This window comes from Pseudophryne corroboree, chromosome 8, assembly GCF_028390025.1.
Source record: "Pseudophryne corroboree isolate aPseCor3 chromosome 8, aPseCor3.hap2, whole genome shotgun sequence".
NCBI lineage: Eukaryota > Metazoa > Chordata > Amphibia > Anura > Myobatrachidae > Pseudophryne > Pseudophryne corroboree.
Window position 1 is genome coordinate 385,097,572 of NC_086451.1, and position 20,805 is coordinate 385,118,376.

Genomic DNA, 20,805 nt, shown 5'->3' on the forward strand with positions numbered 1-20,805 from the left:
ACCGGCGATACACCGAGGTGTATACCCTAGAGAGGTTCTGATACCATCTCCTGCCATCTGCGGGGAAAAGATAGGAAAACAAACCTTGTTTGATACCTGATATTGTGTATTCGGGTGTCTGTCGGCCGCCTACCGGAGCCTGCCCAGCTCATCCGAAACTGAACCAGTCGCTGTCATTTTCGTCAATGGCGTGGAACCCTGATGGACTTGACGTGTCCTCCTCCTTTACCTGCAGTATCAGATGAACTGCTGTATTATGTACCTGTATATTCTGAGACACTGGTTCAGATCCACAGAAAACAGACATCAGTAATGCATGGAATGTTAGCAAAGTTTCTTTTTGGAAAGGTGTGTTTGGTCCCGCTGTGATTTGATCCTGTGACCTTGGAAACCAAAGTCCAAGGGCTTACCTGATGAGTTATTGTCTGGTTAATAGTGACATTACCTGCATCATTGATCAAACAGGGGTGTGCAGGTGCGTGGAGGGCGAAGCAGATGGCTCCGCCGCATACTTCACACCTAAGAGGGAATTCTTCGACTATCCCAGGAGAGACAAACGAAAGGAGAAAAGGTGGGTTAAATAAACAGAGCCCTACGTAAGGTGTGCACTATAATGTGTAGTGACCGATACGATTAAAATAAACTTTCTGGAGCAGCGGAGACCTGAACCAGCAACGCTGCGCTGTGGGACAGGAGTCTTAGCCCTAGGCTATAGGAGTTCTCCTTAAAGTTTTGTTTGGATTCAAACCCCTGTTCAGATACCCGCTACTAGCGTACTGAGCCGCAGCGCTATTTGTCTTATGCCTTACACGCATTCCACAATTACAAATAGCATTAGTAACTAGTGACAACAAGGAATAATAAAGGGAAGGCAACACCCCGCCCTGTATTTAGTGTACCGCTAATTAAGGTGCACCAGATGTTTCTCTGAGGTTCCGCTGGCTTTTCAAAATGGTGACCAGCCTGTGAGAAAGATGGGGGAAAATGTTATGTGCAAGATGTTGTTATTAGAAAACATTGCGGAAGTAGCCTACAGCACCTGGTATTCCCAGGCGGTCTCCCATCCAAGTACTAACCGGGCCTGACCCTGCTTAGTTTCCGAGATCAGACGAGATCGGGCGTGTTCAGGGTGGTGTGGCCATAGGCTTTTATCCCCTATATCTGGTATTTTATGGATTTATCTATATACATACCTACACGCACTTAAATATATATATCTATATATATACATGCACAAACATAACTATATATGTATATATACACACACACCGTAGGTAAATAAATACTGCACAGTAGATCCTTTTAATTATTATTGAGCTGAGTCCCAGCTACTGTAATAGAGCAGGTTCCCTGATTTGCAAGTAGGAAAATGCTGGGTAGAGGACTCTACTGCAGGAGGAATGTATCTATATTTCAGCAGCCTGAAGTATCGAAAAGTTACAAATCCCAGAGCTGTTGCCTAGCGACGGGGAGACCTGGGAGCCCGCTGAGTAAAGCAGGTTAACTGTTAATATACCTGGGACTTTATTTGTATTTGTCTCTGAGTATGCAAGATTAGCCCACTGGGCTATAGGAGACACTGCAAATATGAAGCCAGGTCTGTGCATGGAGGAAATGGCCGCCAGAGTGAAACTCCTCTGGGCTATGCGATAAAATCTATATAGTGGATAACTGGATTATTGCTGAGCCACTCTGACTATATCACATTCTCCTCAGCACCATGTGCATTAAACTCACATAAATGCCTATTACACTATAACAGTGGCCGGGGAGCGGAGAATGCTGAGCCCGCTGTACAGAGCGGGAGTTAGCTCCGCCCCCCGGCTATGGCGCCTTATTGCAAAACTAAGCGGGAAGCGAGCTGTACCCTCCGCTGGGCCTGCGAGTCACCGCCGGGGAGCGCTGAGCGCTGAGCCCGCTATACAGCGCTAGTAGAGCCCTGTATCTGCTAGCCGCCGCCGGGGAGTGTTGCGCTGAACAGAGCGCGAGTCGCCGCCTGGGAGCAGGGAGCGCTGAGCTCGCTCTACAGAGCGGGACTTAGCTCCGCCCCCTCCGTACAAGGCGCCAAATTTAAACATTGCTTTGCGCTCGAGCGGGATCCCTGTGCCGGCTCTGTGAGTCGCGCTGAGTGGGGATCTGTGCGGGGGGTGCGGGGAGCTGGGGGAGCAGAGGGTTATCAGAATGACACACACCCGTTTTTCAGTCAGGGTTGTATAAACACATACTCAGCCTCCCCCAATCATCCTGTCTGTTTCTCCATGAGGAGGACAGGTAAGGATACAATAAAGTACATTACAGCCCCAGAGAGCCCTTCTGGAGTGGGTTGTACAACAATAAACAGTGCATTGCTCTAAAAACATACATAGCCACCACAAATAAAGTATACTTCACTCACCACTGTGTTCTTGGTGGATCGGCCCCGACACACGCCGCACGCAGCGGCGTCCAGCCGGAATCTTCTGTGGTGGGGTGGTCCCGACACAAGCCGCACGCAGCGGTGTCCGACCATTTTTTGATACTCACCGCTGCCATGCTGCCGGAATCTTCTGCTGGATGGAGTGGCCGCGACACGCGCCGCACGCAGCGGTGTCCGCCAACTCAGGAGAGCTCAGTGTCTCCCTCAGCCGGGGCCCATCCCTAGCCGCACGCAGCTGCGATGGGACCCCGCCGGCAGCTCCCACGGTGCAGACTGGCAGTGGCAGAGCTGCCAGTCTGTGAGTGTGTGTAAGAAAAATAAAATAATAAAGAAAAAAGAAGAAAATTCTTCAGCTAAACCCAAGTGAACCAGCTACCTCGGGCACTTAACTAAGACTGGCTTGGAGGGGAGATAGTAGGGGAGGAGCTAGCCACAGTGTGAGAATTTTTAAAGTGCCAGCTACCAATACCACCTACTATCTCCCCATTGTAACTACACTCCAGTGGCCCCTAGTGGATGAAGGAGAAATATAGCAAATACATTCTACATAATGCTTGTCTATGCCATATGCAAAATGCTGCCCTATACCATGTAATCCCTCCATCTATATGGCACATGCATAACGTTGCCGTATGCCATATCTGTCTGCCATCTATATGGTACACTCCACATAATGCTGCCATATACCATGTAATCCCTCCATCTATATGGTACATGATGCATAACGTTGCCGTATGCCATATCTGTCTGCCATCTATATGGTACACTCAACATAATGCTGCCATATACCATGTAATCCCTCCATCTATATGGCACATGCATAACGTTGCCCTATGCCATATCTGTCTGCCATCTACATGGTACACTCCACATAATGCTGCCATATACCATGTAATCCCTCCATCTATATAGCACATGCATAACGTTGCCGTATGCCATATCTGTCTGCCATCTATATGGTACACTCCACATAATGCTGCCATATACCATGTAATCCCTCCATCTATATGGTACATGATGCATAACGTTGCCGTATGCCATATCTGTCTGCCATCTATATGGTACACTCCACATAATGCTGCCATATACCATGTAATCCCTCCATCTATATGGTACATGATGCATAACGTTGCCGTATGCCATATCTGTCTGCCATCTATATGGTACACTCCACATAATGCTGCCATATACCATGTAATCCCTCCATCTATATGGTACATGATGCATAACGTTGCCGTATGCCATATCTGTCTGCCATCTATATGGTACACTCCACATAATGCTGCCATATACCATGTAATCCCTCCATCTACAAAGCTGATGGTCGGAATTACGGGTTACGGTTAGGGTATGATAGGGGGAGGGTTAGACTGCTTGACACCCCATGTCAGGATTTCACATGTCGGTATCCTGACTGTCGGCATGCCGACAGCAGGCATTTCATTCCCAACCCGTATATATAGCAAATACATTCTATATAATGCTTGTCTATGCCAAATGCAAAATGCTGCCCTATACCACGTAATCCCTCCATCTGTATGGCACATGCATAACGTTGCCGTATGCCATATCTGTCTGCCATCTATATGGTACACTCCACATAATGCTGCCATATACCATGTAATCCCTCCATCTACAAAGCTGACGGTCGGAATCCTAACCAGCACAGGTTATTCCCACTCGGTTGGTGGGTTCACACCACCGAGTGGAAATATAACCTGCAAGCCAACGGGCCCGAAGCGTGGTTAGCGCAACAAGCCCGTGAGGGGACTCGCTGCCGGGATTCCGATAGACGGGATGTCGCTGTCGATATAGTGACAGCCGCCACCCCGTCTGCCGGTCAAACATATGTATTCCGTACTGTTGCTGTGCACTGTAGTATAGTGTACTGTTGCTGTGCACTGTAGTGTAGTACAGGTTGAGTATCCCATATCCATATATTCCGAAATACGGAATATTCCGAAATACGGACTTTTTTGAGTGAGAGCGAGATAGTGAAACCTTTGTTTTTTGATGTCTCAATGTACACAAACTTTGTTTAATACACAAAGTTATTAAAAATACTGTATTAAATGACCTTCAGGCTGTGTGTATAAGGTGTATATGAAACATAAATGAATTGTGTGAATGTAGACACACTTTGCTTAATGCACAAAGTTATAAAAAATATTGGCTAAAATGACCTTCAGGCTGTGTGTATAAGGTGTATATGTAACATAAATGCATTCTGTGCTTATATTTAGGTCCCATCACCATGATATCTCATTATGGTATGCAATTATTCCAAAATACGGAAAAATCCCATATCCAAAGTACCTCTGGTCCCACGCATTTTGGATAAGGGAGACTCAACCTGTATAATGTACTGTTGCTGTGCACTGTAGTGTAGTATAATGTACTGTTGCTGTGCACTGTAGTGCAGTATAGTGTACTATTGCTGTGCACTGTAGTATAATGTACTGTTGCTGTGCACTGTAGTGTAGTATTGTATAGTGTATTGCTGTGCACTGTAGTGTAGTATAGTGTACTGTTGCTGTGCACTGTAGTGCAGTATAGTGTACTGTTGCTGTGCACTGTAGTGTAGTATAATGTACTGTTGCTGTGCACTGTAGTGTAGTATAGTGTACTGTTGCTGTGCACTGTAGTGTGGTATAATGTACTGTTGCTGTGCACTGTAGTGTAGTATAGTATAGTAAAGTGTTGCTGTGCATTGTAGTGTAGTATAGTGTACTGTTGCTGTGCACTGTAGTGTAGTATAGTGTACTGTTGCTGTGCACTGTAGTGTAGTATAGTGTACTGTTGCTGTGCACTGTAGTGTAGTATAGTGTACTGTTGCTGTGCACTGTAGTGTGGTATAATGTACTGTTGCTGTGCACTGTAGTGTAGTGTAGTATAGTATAGTATAGTGTTGCTGTGCACTGTAGTGTAGTATAGTGTACTGTTGCTGTGCACTGTAGTGTAGTAGTGTACTGTTGCTGTGCACTGCAGTGTAGTATAGTGTACTGTTGCTGTGCACTGTAGTGTAGTATAATGTACTGTTGCTGTGCACTGTAGTGCAGTATAGTGTACTGTTGCTGTGCACTGTAGTGCAGTATAGTGTACTGTTGCTGTGCACTGTAGTGTAGTATTGTATAGTGTATTGTTGCTGTGCACTGTAGTGTAGTATAGTGTACTGTTGCTGTGCACTGTAGTGTAGTATAATGTACTGTTGCTGTGCACTGTAGTGTAGTATAGTGTACTGTTGCTGTGCACTGTAGTGTAGTATAGTGTACTGTTGCTGTGCACTGTAGTGTAGTATAGTGTACTGTTGCTGTGCACTGTAGTGTAGTATAGTGTACTGTTGCTGTGCACTGTAGTGTAGTATAATGTACTGTTGCTGTGCACTGTAGTGCAGTATAGTGTACTGTTGCTGTGCACTGTAGTGTAGTATAATGTACTGTTGCTGTGCACTGTAGTGTAGTATTGTGTACTGTTGCTGTGCACTGTAGTGTAGTATAATGTACTGTTGCTGTGCACTGTAGTGTAGTATTGTATAGTGTATTGTTGCTGTGCACTGTAGTGTAGTAGTGTACTGTTGCTGTGCACTGTAGTGCAGTATAGTGTACTGTTGCTGTGCACTGTAGTGTAGTATAATGTACTGTTGCTGTGCACTGTAGTGCAGTATAGTGTAATGTTGCTGTGCACTGTAGTGTAGTATAATGTACTGTTGCTGTGCACTGTAGTGTAGTATTGTATAGTGTATTGTTGCTGTGCACTGTAGTGTAGTAGTGTACTGTTGCTGTGCACTGTAGTGCAGTATAGTGTACTGTTGCTGTGCACTGTAGTGTAGTATAGTGTACTGTTGCTGTGCACTGTAGTGTAGTATAATGTACTGTTGCTGTGCACTGTAGAGTATAATGTACTGTTGCTGTGCACTGTAGTGTAGTATAGTGTACTGTTGCTGTGCACTGTAGTGCAGTATAGTGTACTGTTGCTGTGCACTGTAGTGTAGTATAGTGTACTGTTGCTGTGCACTGTAGTGTAGTATAATGTACTGTTGCTGTGCACTGTAGTGTAGTATAATGTACTGTTGCTGTGCACTGTAGAGTATAATGTACTGTTGCTGTGCACTGTAGTGCAGTATAGTGTACTGTTGTGCAATATAATGTACTGTTGCTGTGCACTGTAGTGTAGTATAGTGTACTGTTGCTGTGCACTGTAGTGTGGTATAATGTACTGTTGCTGTGCACTGTAGTGTAGTATAGTATAGTATAGTGTTGCTGTGCACTGTAGTGTAGTATAGTGTACTGTTGCTGTGCACTGTAGTGTAGTATAATGTACTGTTGCTGTGCACTGTAGTGTAGTATAATGTACTGTTGCTGTGCACTGTAGTGTAGTATAATGTACTGTTGCTGTACACTGTAGTGTAGTATAGTATAATGTACTGTTGCTGTGCACTGTAGTGTAGTATAGTGTACTGTTGCTGTGCACTGCACTGTAGTGTAGTGTAGTGTAGTGTAGTGTAGTGTAGTGTATAGTATAGTGTACTGTTGTTGTGCACTGTAGTGTAGTATAGTGTACTGTTGCTGTGCACTGTAGTGTAGTATAATGTACTGTTGCTGTGCACTGTAGTGTAGTATAGTGTACTGTTGCTGTGCACTGTAGTGTAGTATAGTGTACTGTTGCTGTGCACTGTAGTGTAGTATAGTGTACTGTTGCTGTGCACTGTAGTGCAGTATAGTGTACTGTTGCTGTGCACTGTAGTGTAGTATAATGTACTGTTGCTGTGCACTGTAGTGTAGTATTGTATAGTGTATTGTTGCTGTGCACTGTAGTGTAGTAGTGTACTGTTGCTGTGCACTGTAGTGCAGTATAGTGTACTGTTGCTGTGCACTGTAGTGTAGTATAGTGTACTGTTGCTGTGCACTGTAGTGTAGTATAATGTACTGTTGCTGTGCACTGTAGTGCAGTATAGTGTACTGTTGCTGTGCACTGTAGTGTAGTATAATGTACTGTTGCTGTGCACTGTAGTGTAGTATTGTATAGTGTATTGTTGCTGTGCACTGTAGTGTAGTAGTGTACTGTTGCTGTGCACTGTAGTGCAGTATAGTGTACTGTTGCTGTGCACTGTAGTGTAGTATAATGTACTGTTGCTGTGCACTGTAGTGCAGTATAGTGTACTGTTGTGCAATATAATGTACTGTTGCTGTGTACTGTAGTGTAGTATAGTGTACTGTTGCTGTGCACTGTAGTGTGGTATAATGTACTGTTGCTGTGCACTGTAGTGTAGTATAGTATAGTATAGTATAGTATAGCTGTGCACTGTAGTGTAGTATAGTGTACTGTTGCTGTGCACTGTAGTGTAGTATAATGTACTGTTGCTGTGCACTGTAGTGTAGTATAATGTACTGTTGCTTTTCACTGTAGTGTAGTATAATGTACTGTGGCTGTGCACTGTAGTGTAGTATAGTATAATGTACTGTTGCTGTGCACTGTAGTGTAGTATAGTGTACTGTTGCTGTGCACTGTAGTGTAGTGTAGTATAGTATAGTATAGTCTAGTATAGTGTACTGTTGTTGTGCACTGTAGTGTAGTATAGTGTACTGTTGCTGTGCACTGTAGTGTAGTATAGTGTACTGTTGCTGTGCATTGTAGTGTAGTATTGTATAGTGTACTGTTGCTGTGCACTGTAGTGTAGTATAATGTACTGTTGCTGTGCACTGTAGTGTAGTATAATGTACTGTTGCTGTGCACTGTAGTGTAGTATAGTGTACTGTTCCTGTGCACTGTAGTGTAGTCTAGTCTAGTCTAGTCTAGTGTACTGTTTTTGTGCACTGTAGTGTAGTATAATGTACTGTTGTTGTGCACTGTAGTGTAGTTTAATGTACTGTTGCTGTGCACTGTAGTGCAGTATAGTGTACTGTTGTGCAATATAATGTACTGTTGCTGTGCACTGTAGTGTAGTATAGTGTACTGTTGCTGTGCACTGTAGTGTGGTATAATGTACTGTTGCTGTGCACTGTAGTGTAGTATAGTATAGTATAGTATAGTATAGTGTTGCTGTGCACTGTAGTATAGTATAGTGTACTGTTGCTGTGCGCTGTAGTGTAGTATAATGTACTGTTGCTGTGCACTGTAGTGCAGTATAGTGTACTGTTGTGCAATATAATGTACTGTTGCTGTGCACTGTAGTGTAGTATAGTGTACTGTTGCTGTGCACTGTAGTGTGGTATAATGTACTGTTGCTGTGCACTGTAGTGTAGTATAGTATAGTATAGTATAGTATAGTGTTGCTGTGCACTGTAGTGTAGTATAGTGTACTGTTGCTGTGCACTGTAGTGTAGTATAATGTACTGTTGCTGTGCACTGTAGTGTAGTATAATGTACTGTTGCTTTTCACTGTAGTGTAGTATAATGTACTGTGGCTGTGCACTGTAGTGTAGTATAGTATAATGTACTGTTGCTGTGCACTGTAGTGTAGTATAGTGTACTGTTGCTGTGCACTGTAGTGTAGTGTAGTGTAGTATAGTATAGTCTAGTATAGTGTACTGTTGTTGTGCACTGTAGTGTAGTATAGTGTACTGTTGCTGTGCACTGTAGTGTAGTATAGTGTACTGTTGCTGTGCATTGTAGTGTAGTATTGTATAGTGTACTGTTGCTGTGCACTGTAGTGTAGTATAATGTACTGTTGCTGTGCACTGTAGTGTAGTATAATGTACTGTTGCTGTGCACTGTAGTGTAGTATAGTGTACTGTTCCTGTGCACTGTAGTGTAGTCTAGTGTAGTCTAGTCTAGTGTACTGTTTTTGTGCACTGTAGTGTAGTATAATGTACTGTTGTTGTGCACTGTAGTGTAGTTTAATGTACTGTTGCTGTGCACTGTAGTGTAGTATAGTGTACTGTTGCTGTGCACTGTAGTGTAGTGTAGTATAGTATAGTCTAGTGTACTGTTGTTGTGCACTGTAGTGTAGTATAATGTACTGTTGCTGTGCACTGTAGTGTAGTATAATGTACTGTTGCTGTGCACTGTAGTGTAGTATAGTATAGTGTACTGTTGTTGTGCACTGTAGTGTAGTATAATGTACTGTTGTTGTGCACTGTAGTGTAGTTATAGTATAATGTACTGTTGCTGTGCACTGTAGTGTAGTATAATGTACTGTTGCTGTGCACTGTAGTGTAGTGTTGTATAGTATAGTGTACTGTTGTTGTGCACTGTAGTGTAGTATAATGTACTGTTGTTGTGCACTGTAGTGTAGTTATAGTATAATGTACTGTTGCTGTGCACTCTAGTGTAGTATAATGTACTGTTGCTGTGCACTGTAGTGTAGTATAGTGTACTGTTGTTGTGCACTGTAGTGTAGTATAATGTACTGTTGTTGTGCACTGTAGTGTAGTTATAGTATAATGTACTGTTGCTGTGCACTGTAGTGTAGTATAATGTACTGTTGCTGTGCACTGTAGTGTAGTATAGTATAGTGTACTGTTGTTGTGCACTGTAGTGTAGTATAATGTACTGTTGCTGTGCACTGTAGTGTAGTATAATGTACTGTTGCTGTGCACTGTAGTGTAGTATAGTATATTATAGTATAGTGTACTGTTGTTGTGCACTGTAGTGTAGTATAATGTACTGTTGCTGTGCACTGTAGTGTAGTATAGTATAGTGTACTGTTGTTGTGCACTGTAGTGTAGTATAATGTACTGTTGTTGTGCACTGTAGTGTAGTATAGTATAGTGTACTGTTGTTGTGCACTGTAGTGTAGTATAATGTACTGTTGTTGTGCACTGTAGTGTAGTATAGTATAGTGTACTGTTGTTGTGCACTGTAGTGTAGTATAATGTACTGTTGTTGTGCACTGTAGTGTAGTATAGTATAGTGTACTGTTGTTGTGCACTGTAGTGTAGTATAATGTACTGTTGCTGTGCACTGTAGTGTAGTATAGTATATTATAGTATAGTGTACTGTTGTTGTGCACTGTAGTGTAGTATAATGTACTGTTGTTGTGCACTGTAGTGTAGTATAGTATAGTGTACTGTTGTTGTGCACTGTAGTGTAGTATAATGTACTGTTGCTGTGCACTGTAGTGTAGTATAGTATAGTGTACTGTTGTGCACTGTAGTGTAGTATAATGTACTGTTGTTGTGCACTGTAGTGTAGTATAGTATAGTGTACTGTTGTTGTGCACTGTAGTGTAGTATAATGTACTGTTGTTGTGCACTGTAGTGTAGTATAGTATAGTGTACTGTTGTTGTGCACTGTAGTGTAGTATAATGTACTGTTGTTGTGCACTGTAGTGTAGTATAGTATAGTGTACTGTTGTTGTGCACTGTAGTGTAGTATAATGTACTGTTGCTGTGCACTGTAGTGTAGTATAGTATATTATAGTATAGTGTACTGTTGTTGTGCACTGTAGTGTAGTATAATGTACTGTTGTTGTGCACTGTAGTGTAGTATAGTATAGTGTACTGTTGTTGTGCACTGTAGTGTAGTATAATGTACTGTTGTTGTGCACTGTAGTGTAGTATAATGTACTGTTGTTGTGCACTGTAGTGTAGTATAATGTACTGTTGCTGTGCACTGTAGTGTAGTATAATGTACTGTTGTTGTGCACTGTAGTGTAGTATAATGTACTGTTGCTGTGCACTGTAGTGTAGTATAGTATATTATAGTATAGTGTACTGTTGTTGTGCACTGTAGTGTAGTATAATGTACTGTTGTTGTGCACTGTAGTGTAGTATAGTATAGTGTACTGTTGTTGTGCACTGTAGTGTAGTATAATGTACTGTTGTTGTGCACTGTAGTGTAGTATAATGTACTGTTGTTGTGCACTGTAGTGTAGTATAATGTACTGTTGCTGTGCACTGTAGTGTAGTATAATGTACTGTTGCTGTGCACTGTAGAGTATAATGTACTGTTGCTGTGCACTGTAGTGTAGTATAATGTACTGTTGCTGTGCACTGTAGTGTAGTATAATGTACTGTTGCTGTGCACTGTAGTGTAGTATAGTATATTATAGTATAGTGTACTGTTGTTGTGCACTGTAGTGTAGTATAATGTACTGTTGCTGTGCACTGTAGTGTAGTATAGTATATTATAGTGTACTGTTGTTGTGCACTGTAGTGTAGTATAATGTACTGTTGCTGTGCACTGTAGTGTAGTATAGTATATTATAGTATAGTGTACTGTTGTTGTGCACTGTAGTGTAGTATAATGTACTGTTGTTGTGCACTGTAGTGTAGTATAATGTACTGTTGCTGTGCACTGTAGTGTAGTATAATGTACTGTTGCTGTGCACTGTAGAGTATAATGTACTGTTGCTGTGCACTGTAGTGTAGTATAATGTACTGTTGCTGTGCACTGTAGTGTAGTATAATGTACTGTTGCTGTGCACTGTAGTGTAGTATAGTATATTATAGTATAGTGTACTGTTGTTGTGCACTGTAGTGTAGTATAATGTACTGTTGCTGTGCACTGTAGTGTAGTATAGTATATTATAGTGTACTGTTGTTGTGCACTGTAGTGTAGTATAATGTACTGTTGCTGTGCACTGTAGTGTAGTATAGTATATTATAGTATAGTGTACTGTTGTTGTGCACTGTAGTGTAGTATAATGTACTGTTGCTGTGCACTGTAGTGTAGTATAGTATATTATAGTATAGTGTACTGTTGTTGTGCACTGTAGTGTAGTATAATGTACTGTTGCTGTGCACTGTAGTGGTGCTGAGGCCGCACATTCCCATGCTGGTCACATGATAGTGTAAGATGCTGGAGGGGGTATCACTCCTGTTATTTGCGTGTACGTACAGTAGTACACCGTTTTTTGCACCTACAATAAACAGCAAACGGATTAGACTAACACCCTCCTACATAACATATAGTGAGTGCACAGGAGTAACACTGCCCATACACACAGCACCCGCTGACCGTGCCACCTACCTGCAGGTTCTCATTGTCATCCACCAGCAGGAAACTGACATCATCCTCCTGCTCCGGCCCATGCTGTTTCCCTGGCTGGGCTCTGTGTATGGCCAGCGGGTCCTCCAGCAGTAGTGCGGACATGATCAGGCCCCCGGCCGGCGGGCGGCACACTTGGGTGACTTGGATGGCACTGGCAACGGCAGCGGCACTGGCTGACAGGGTGCAACGGGCACTTTCACTTTCACTGTTTACAAAACATGTCCGGGAGCTGCGATGCCACCTTGTGCCCAGTCTGCGGTACTGCAAGCAGTGCCGCTACATGATAATGAGGCAGCGCCAGTGCAGGCGAGGACAGTCTGTAGGTATTTCCCTTATCCAGTATAATAACAGGCTAACTCTACTCCTCATCTCTATGGGGGGATTCAAGTGTTTTTGCGCACCGGCGGCCACTAGATGGCACAATTTAAATGCTGCTCCATTCGAGTGCTGACATTACTGTTATGTTGTTCCAGAGAAATGGATAGGTGGATTATTTATTCTGCACAGTTGACAGAAAGATATGCAGCAGATACTATCATTCAACAAGTAAAACACTAATGCCTCTTTTCCACCACTAAGCACGGGTCGCAGCCAGGAGCCTGACACGGGTGCTACCCAGCTGCGGCCCGTGCTCAGCCCCCTTTCCCATTGCGCTCACCAACCCGGCATATTGCCGGGTTGGTGACGCTGATCTCCCAGCGCCACCCTTCCATAGACTGTGAACGGGAGCCGTGTTGCATCGACACGGCTTCCGTTTACACTACACAGCCTACCAGGTTGAACACGTGTTCAACCCGGTAAGCTACCCGGGTAGGATTCCCGGATCACTTGATCCGGGTTGACCCTTTTCCACTAGCAAAAAACACGGGTAAATGAGCTAGTGGAAAAGGGGTAATAGGGAGGTATTCAATTAGCCACGGTAACGGACTTTACAAAACTGACTTTTCCTGCGAACCGCGATTACAGCCTATTCAATTAGCTGGTAAAATTTATCGGTTGTCATTTTTTTAGCAATTTTCACTTCACCTACTCTGAGCAGGTGAAAAGTTGGGAATAAAAAAGGTAAAAATGTTGGGAAAAAAGTAAAAAGGTGTGGATTTGGCTCATAACCCCTGTGACCCCCCGTCCCCCTAATGACTAATTAGGCACGTTTAAGTTTTATATTATTTTTAATTGCCCAATAATGAAATGTCATTTTTGCGGTGAAAAAGTGCAAAGATATGGAATTTGGGGTTCAAGGTATGGGACAATTATACTGGGGGTGCTTTATGAGTGGAACAGGTGTTTTTAATTTTGCAGGTGGGAGTAGTAAATCTGTTTCCGCTTTATTTATTTTTATTATTTATTATTTTTTAAGTACCCTAAAATAACTCAAATATATAATTTTACCCAGTGGTTAAAGTGGGCCGGAACGGGGCGGAACTGCGTTCCGTCACCTCTAATTGCAGGCGGAACCAGTTCCGCCTCCGCCCGGCTATGGCATCAGGTCCCTGCTCCATTGTAAAGGTGGCAGCAGCCGCCAGCCAATCCCGGCTCGCGGACCGGCTGCAGCACCAATCAAAAGAAGGGGAGGCTTTTTTAAAATGTGACGTGAGCCAATCGCGGCTTCCGGACCGCCAGCCAATGAGAAGCTGCCAAGTGGCAGCTTCTCGTTAGCTGGCGGTCCGGGAGCCGTGAATGGCGCACAATCGGCGCTAGATTCAAAGTGCTCTCTCCCACCCCCTCCGCCAGGAAGCTAACAGTGCCCGATCTCCCCCGTTGCCTCAGCCGCCGGAGTGTGAGCCGCAGGCTGTAACACCCGAACCCCCCCGCGCAGCCGCGGGCTGTAACGCCCGATCCCCCCAGCAGCCGCCGGAGTGTGAGACGCGGGCTGGAACACTCTATTCTTCCCCCGCCGCAGCCGCCGTAGTGTGAGCTGAAATGCCCGACCCCCCCATCCTCGCAGCCTCCGGAGCTGTAATGCCCGATCCCCCCGCCGGAGTGTGAGCTGAAACACCCGATCCCCCTCCCCCCGCTGAGCGGCGGGCATTCTGCAGGAGACTCATGGTTCACTGTGGAGGGATGAGAGGGGAGGGGTGGGGGATGGACGGTACTGTAATGGTGGTGCAGAGGTGGATTAGTTCTGGGGGACACAGAGGGAGGTGCTGAATGCTAATTGACAATGAGGGGGTGCTGGATACTGTGTGACAGAGGGGGTGTAGTGATGGGGCAAACGGGGGTGCTGGATGTTCTGTCTCTTTTACTGTGTTATGGGGGACTCTGCTTGCCGTACTGTGTAAAATGGGGCTCTGCCTGACGTACTGTGTAAAAGGGCTCTGTCTCTCTTACTGTGTATAAGGGGGACTATGCCTGCCGTACTGTGTAAAAGGGGGCTCTGTCTCTTACTGTGTATAAGGGGGACTATGCCTGCCATACTGTGTAAAATGGGGCTCTGTCTGCCGTACTGTGTAAAAGGGGGCTCTGTCTCTCTTACTGTGTATAAGGGGGACTATGCTTGCCGTACTGTGTAAAATGGGGCTCTGTCTGCCGTACTGTGTAAAAGGGGGCTCTGTCTCTCTTACTGTGTATAAGGGGGACTATGCCTGCCGTACTGTGTAAAATGGGGCTCTGTCTGCCGTACTGTGTAAAAGGGGGCTCTCTCTCTCTTACTGTGTATAAGGGGGACTATGCCTGCCGTACTGTGTAAAATGGGGCTCTGCCTGCTGTACTGTGTAAAAAGGGGCTCTGTCTCTCTTACTGTGTATAAGGGGGACTCTGCCTGCCGTACTGTGTAAAAGGGGGCTCTGCCTGCCGTACTGTGTAAAAGGGGGCTCTGCCTGCCGTACTGTGTAAAAGGGGGCTCTGCCTGCCGTACTGTGTAAAATGGGGCTCTGCCTGCTGTACTGTGTAAAAGGGGGCTCTGTCTCTCTTACTGTGTATAAGGGGAACTTTGCCTGCCGTTCTGTGTAAAAGGCGGCTCTGCCTGCCGTACTGTGTAAAAGGGGGTTCTACCTGGCATAACGCATGATAGGGGCTCTACCTGGTGTAATGTGTGTAAGTGGTGCTACTGTGCGGCGTAATTTGAATAATGGAGATTACTGTGCAGCATAATATGAATTGGTATTATTTTGTGACCACGCCCCCTCCCCCTACATTTTTGTCACTGGTCCTATTTTAAATATGACGGGGGGCGCCGATGCGGTTTCTTGCACACAGCGCTAAAGTGTATGGACTCATGAGGAGAGTGACAAAGTAGACAAGAAAGCAGAAGGGACACACAGAAGACCTAACAGAGGTGAGCAAAGGTTGTTCAACATATACTGATATAATGTGAACCAAATCTAAAATTAGGAGGGGGAGGGCACTGCTGTGGGCATTGTGTGTGTAAGTGGCTCTGCTATTGTGGGCATTGTGTGAGTAAAGGGCACTAGTATGTGGGGCGGGCAGTGTGAATAAGATTGTGCTACTGTGAAGCATTATTTTGAATTGGTGGTACTTTTGTGAGGCCACGCCCCTTCCTTGTGAGGCCACGCCCCTCCCTTGTGAGGCCACACCCATTTCTGCGGTGCGCGCGCCTTCGGCGCGCACTAAGCAGGAGGGATTGCGGGCGATGTGAGTTCCCCCACCTCTCCAGGACCACTTTAAGCCCTGATTTTACCTATTTCATGTACACCAAATGTAATGAGAGCATTTATTTTGCACAAAAAGCTTGCTTTATATCAATTTATTTCATGTATTAAAAAAAATGCATATAACAGCCATTTCACACAATTTAAGTCCCCAAAAACTCTTTAATGTGATCTCTAATACACTTCTCTTCTGTTATCCTATGTTAGTCTAGCATTTTGTGGGGGTACAGATGCGGCAGGGAAAGCGGTAGACTTGCTCACCTTCCGGGGAGCCGGGAGGGCCACCCGGCCATTCTGGGAGGGTAGGCAAGTATGTGTTAGTACTAATTGGCGGGACGAACAGGTTTGGATGCAGGGTGTGTAGTTTTTAAAGGAATGTAGCAGGGGAGTGGCTAAGCAGACACAGACATGTCGCGGGAGTGTCGCTGACAACAGCTGAGTGCATATGTGGTGGAAAGCGGTCTGTGGAGACGAAGATCTTGCAGTGTTCGGCTGTTCAGCCCCATTGGAGTCTCTCTCTTCCTGCATGGAGGAGCTAGTGATCACACCCACAACCCGCCTGGAATAAACACAGGAGCACCCCTGTGCGGAGCGTGCAGAGTACATTTTTTCAAATGTATTTTTTCAAAGCAGGGGGTCTCCTCCCCCCCCCCCCCCCATTGGCTGCACCCACTTCCTTGCACCAGGGCCGGAAGAACTGTCAGCACCCCAGGGTGTATATATATATATATATATTTATATATCTTTGAACTAGACTACATTAATGCTATTTTAATAAATTACAAAAATTACTCAGTATGTACCATAATTTTACATTTAAATCTGATAAATCTGCATTGATAAAATTGCTTCCCCCCTCATAATCTCGGAAACCCCTGTTTAATCCAGTGTTAATTTCACACATGCCTCCCAATTAATGTCACATGCACACAGACAGGGAAATCCCTGCTTGTACACAGATGGTATAATGAAACTGACTGAGGTACTAATGTAGGGCCTAATTCGAAGCTGATTGCGCCTCTCCTACAGTGTGATAGAAACAGGCTGATCGGGCCGGAGCTGACGTCACACACACTCCCTGAAAATGCTTGCGAATGCCTGCGTTCTTCCAGATACTCCCAGAAAACGGCCAGTTACCACCCCCAGACACCCGCTTCCTGACAACTTGCGTAACCTAGCGATGAAAAAAGTTGCTGGATTTTTTCGCAGTTTGGCCCTGTGCGTGCGCACTACGATCCGTACGCATGCGCAGTCAATCGATAATCGGCCACCTTGCAAATTCGCTGAATTAGGCCCTAAGTCACCTGTGCCCAAGCATAAATTTCCTTCAAATCTGGACTGCTGGGATGCCTTAAGGACCGAATTAGGAACCAATGCCCTAACCCCTTACCCAAACCCCTAAACTAACCCTAACCCCAAACCCCTAAACTAACCCTAATACCCTAACCTTAATACTCTAACCCCTAACGCTAATACCCTACTCCTATAGGGCAGACTGGATGGGCTATATGGTTCTTATCTGCCGTCACATTTTATGTTTCTATGTTTAAGTGGAGAGAGATAAATACCAGCCAATCGGCTCCTAGCTGCCGTGTCACAGACTGTATTTGAATAGTGACAGGAGCTGATTGGTTGCCAATTTATCTCTCTCCACGTTATCTCTCTCCAAGGCTTAATACATTTGCCCCTTAGTGTGGTAATTATTTATTAACATTAATTTTGCACTTTGCAATGAATGAGACAGGGTAATAACAGTCAGTAAGGAAACCTTGCTGGCAACTGTACAATAAATGTGCATAAGTGCTCTATATTGCATATTGGTACAAGACTGCAAGGGTAAGACGTGCTTGGTGGGCTGTATGATACAGATACACAGCAATGTTGGCCTGGGGTCAAAGGCAGGGCCGGTTCTGGGGCTCTGTGCGCCCCGGGCGGCAATAGGGGGCGTGGCTTTGTACAGGGTGCGTGGTCATTTACGCCCCCTGTACAGACTGAAATGATGTGCGGTGCGCGATGACGTCATCACGCACCGCACAGTAAAGGACCTCTCCACGAAGGGAAACTAGACGCGTACGCGTCTAGTTTCCCTTCACAGCGGCAGCGGGGGGCAGCGGCCAGCGGCAGCGGGGGGCACACAGCAGCAGCGAATCTTGCCCTGGTGCGGCGCCCTGCGCCCTCCGGAAGGCGGCTCCCCGGGCAAAAGTCCTGCTTGCCCGTGGCAAGATCCGCTACTGGTCAAAGGGCTGTGTGAAGATGTAAGTGTTGTGTGGACTGTGTAGATGGGAGTTAGAAGGGCAAAATAGCTTATTTCGTTTATGTGGCAGGGTCTGTATTAGACAAGCTTGTCTAAGGTTCAGGGATCATGGTGGTCATTTCGAGTTGATCGCTAGCTGCATTTGTTCGCAGCGCAGCGATCAGGCTGTTCTGCGCATGCGTATGCGACACAATGTGCACGCACGTCATACAAACACAATGAACAATGTAGTTTTGCACAGGGTCTAGCGAAGCATTTCAGTCGCACTGGTGGCCGCAGTGTGATTGACATGAAGTGGGCGTTTCTGGGTGTCAACTGGCCGGTTTCAGGGAGTGTTCGGAAAAATGTAGGCATGGCTGGGTGAACGCAGCGCGTGTTTGTGACGTCAAAACAGGAACTAAACAGTCTGAAGTGATTGCAAGCGCTGAGTAGGTTTTGAGCTACTCTGATACTGCACAAAAAAACTTTGTAGCCGCTCTGCGATCCATTCGTTCGCACTTCTGCTAAACTAAAATACACTCCCAGAGGGAGGCGGCATAGTGTTTGCAGGGCTGCTAAAAACTGCTAGCGAGCGATCAACTCGGAATGACCACCCATGTAAAGGTTTGGAGGTTACAGGAAAGTCTTGCTGTGCATGGGATGGCATTCCCAAGAATAGGTGCAGCTTGCCAAATGCCCTGTAGCTGTGAATGGTGCTGGCGCTAAGTGTGGATAAGAAGGCAGCATTTTCTGTAATATTAGTCAATGATACATATTTTTCATGTTTACCAATATGTTATTGTATATCTTACACATCTTGTACACCAAGGTTCTTGTACTTTAGTTAAAACATTTAATCGGACTAGTATAGGGTCTTAGATGTAAGGCCCTGCCACAATAAATCTTCTACATACACAATGTCATGTGACAAACACTTACATTTTTTATATACCCCAGATAAATTACCTTCCTACCCCATGTAAATTCAACCCTACCATACCGCAGTCACAGTATAGAGATTTACCCTATACCCCCAAAAGGACTTCTACATCTGCTCCTGACACCTGTCTACATGCTGATCCATTTCTTCAAACCCTCCTGCACTCACGATCGCTATTGGGATGCCGCACGCCAGAGGCGCATATCGTGGAGGAGATATCCGGGACTGGAGTTGACAGCTGGTTAGGAGTGTAAGGGTCAGACGCGGCCCCAACACAGGAGCGATCTCCGGCGGCTGGAGCTCACCGCCGGGAGACGCGTCCATCCCGAACAATTAGTGGAGCGGTTTACAGGTACGGCTGCTCACCGTACACTCCCGCCGGAGGACAACTGCTTATACATTGGAGATTACAGCTACAAGTATCTCCTACCTCCGGGTACAAGTACTTATGAGCGGTGAATTGAACCTTATAGCAAGCGGAGGCAGGTGAGCACAGAACAAGCGGAGAGATGGTTGATTGTTTTTCTTCTAGGAATACATTGTATTGGGTGGTCTTCAGTATGCCAAATGTCGGGTTCCTGGCGCACAGTATACCGGCGCTGGAATCCCGACACCCGGCATACCGACAGATATTCTCCCTCGTGGGGGTCCACAACCTCCCTGGAGGGAGAATAAATAGCGTGGCGCGCGTAGCATGCCACCGTGCCCGCAGCGTGGCGAGCGCAGCGAGCCCGCAAGGGTCTCCTTTGTGCTTGCCACGCTGTTGGTATGCACCGGTATGCTAGTCGCCGGGAGCTCGGCCGCCGGCATACCATACTACACCCCTTGTATCATATTGGATCTTCATTACGATACAAAGTTAACAGCTTTGGGGACATTACTTATTTAATGAGGACTTTTTTTATACTCATGTTGTGTCCTAAATAGACATGAAAAAAGTCACATGGCTAATATTTGTATAATATTTTTATATTATATCACTGGATGCCGTTTATTGGAGTTTTTCTTTTTAAATTATATTGCATACTTGCCTACCTGACCCCCTCCATGAGGGAGAAAATGCTCTGTTCCTGGACTTTCCTGGTAATGTATGATTGCCATCACCTGTGGTGAAACACATTTCTTATCCATTAACCTGTTCAGCACAGGTGTTGGCAATCATACATTAAGAGGGAAATGCAGGAGCAGAGCCTTGTGTCCCTCCTGGAGAGGGTCAGGTAGGCAAGTATGATAAATGTTTGTTTATATAAAAGTCTTTTAATACTTGACAAAGAGATATATACACATTGATTGTATTGATGTGGTCTCAGTCATTTATGCACTTGAAATCTATGAGCGCATAAAGTCATTAGTAAATTGTATGTTTTTCTTTAGTGCAGCTGATATCAGCTGTTACTAACTGAGCTGTGTGTACACAGATACAGCTAGACTGAATTGCTGCTTGGTTTATTTATTAATAGACGATTTATTATAATCAACTTGATAAAAAAATATATATTAATGCCTAGATAAGTTTGGTGAACATAAATATTTGTACCTACCAATTCTTTTTGAAATACGCAATGCTAAAATCAGGCACTAGAGACATACCTCCCAACATGACCCTCTCCAGGAGGGACACAATGCTCTGCTCCTGGACTTCCCTCTTAATGTATGATTGCCATCACCTGTGCTG

The 20,805-nt window shown here is 45.0% G+C and overlaps 1 protein-coding gene and 1 non-coding gene across 3 annotated transcripts in view; both read right to left on the bottom strand.

Moving 5' to 3' along the window:
- Positions 1-12,908, bottom strand: part of LOC134949206 (zinc finger FYVE domain-containing protein 1-like) — a 155,265-nt gene extending 142,357 nt beyond the window's left edge. The window contains exon 1 of one of the 2 annotated variants that reach the window (XR_010183122.1): positions 12,329-12,908. Coding sequence is in view for 1 of the 2 variants with exons in the window: in XM_063937656.1 (XP_063793726.1) it covers positions 12,329-12,451 (123 nt within the window). In the remaining variant the exon portion in view is untranslated. The remainder of the gene's footprint in view (positions 1-12,328) is intronic. The other variant, XM_063937656.1, reaches the window with a different exon arrangement.
- On the bottom strand, positions 1,028-1,146 carry LOC134950171 (5S ribosomal RNA). Its single transcript, XR_010183202.1, has one exon. It is a non-coding gene; the product is annotated as a 5S ribosomal RNA (ribosomal RNA).
- Positions 12,909-20,805: the final 7,897 nt, after the last annotated feature.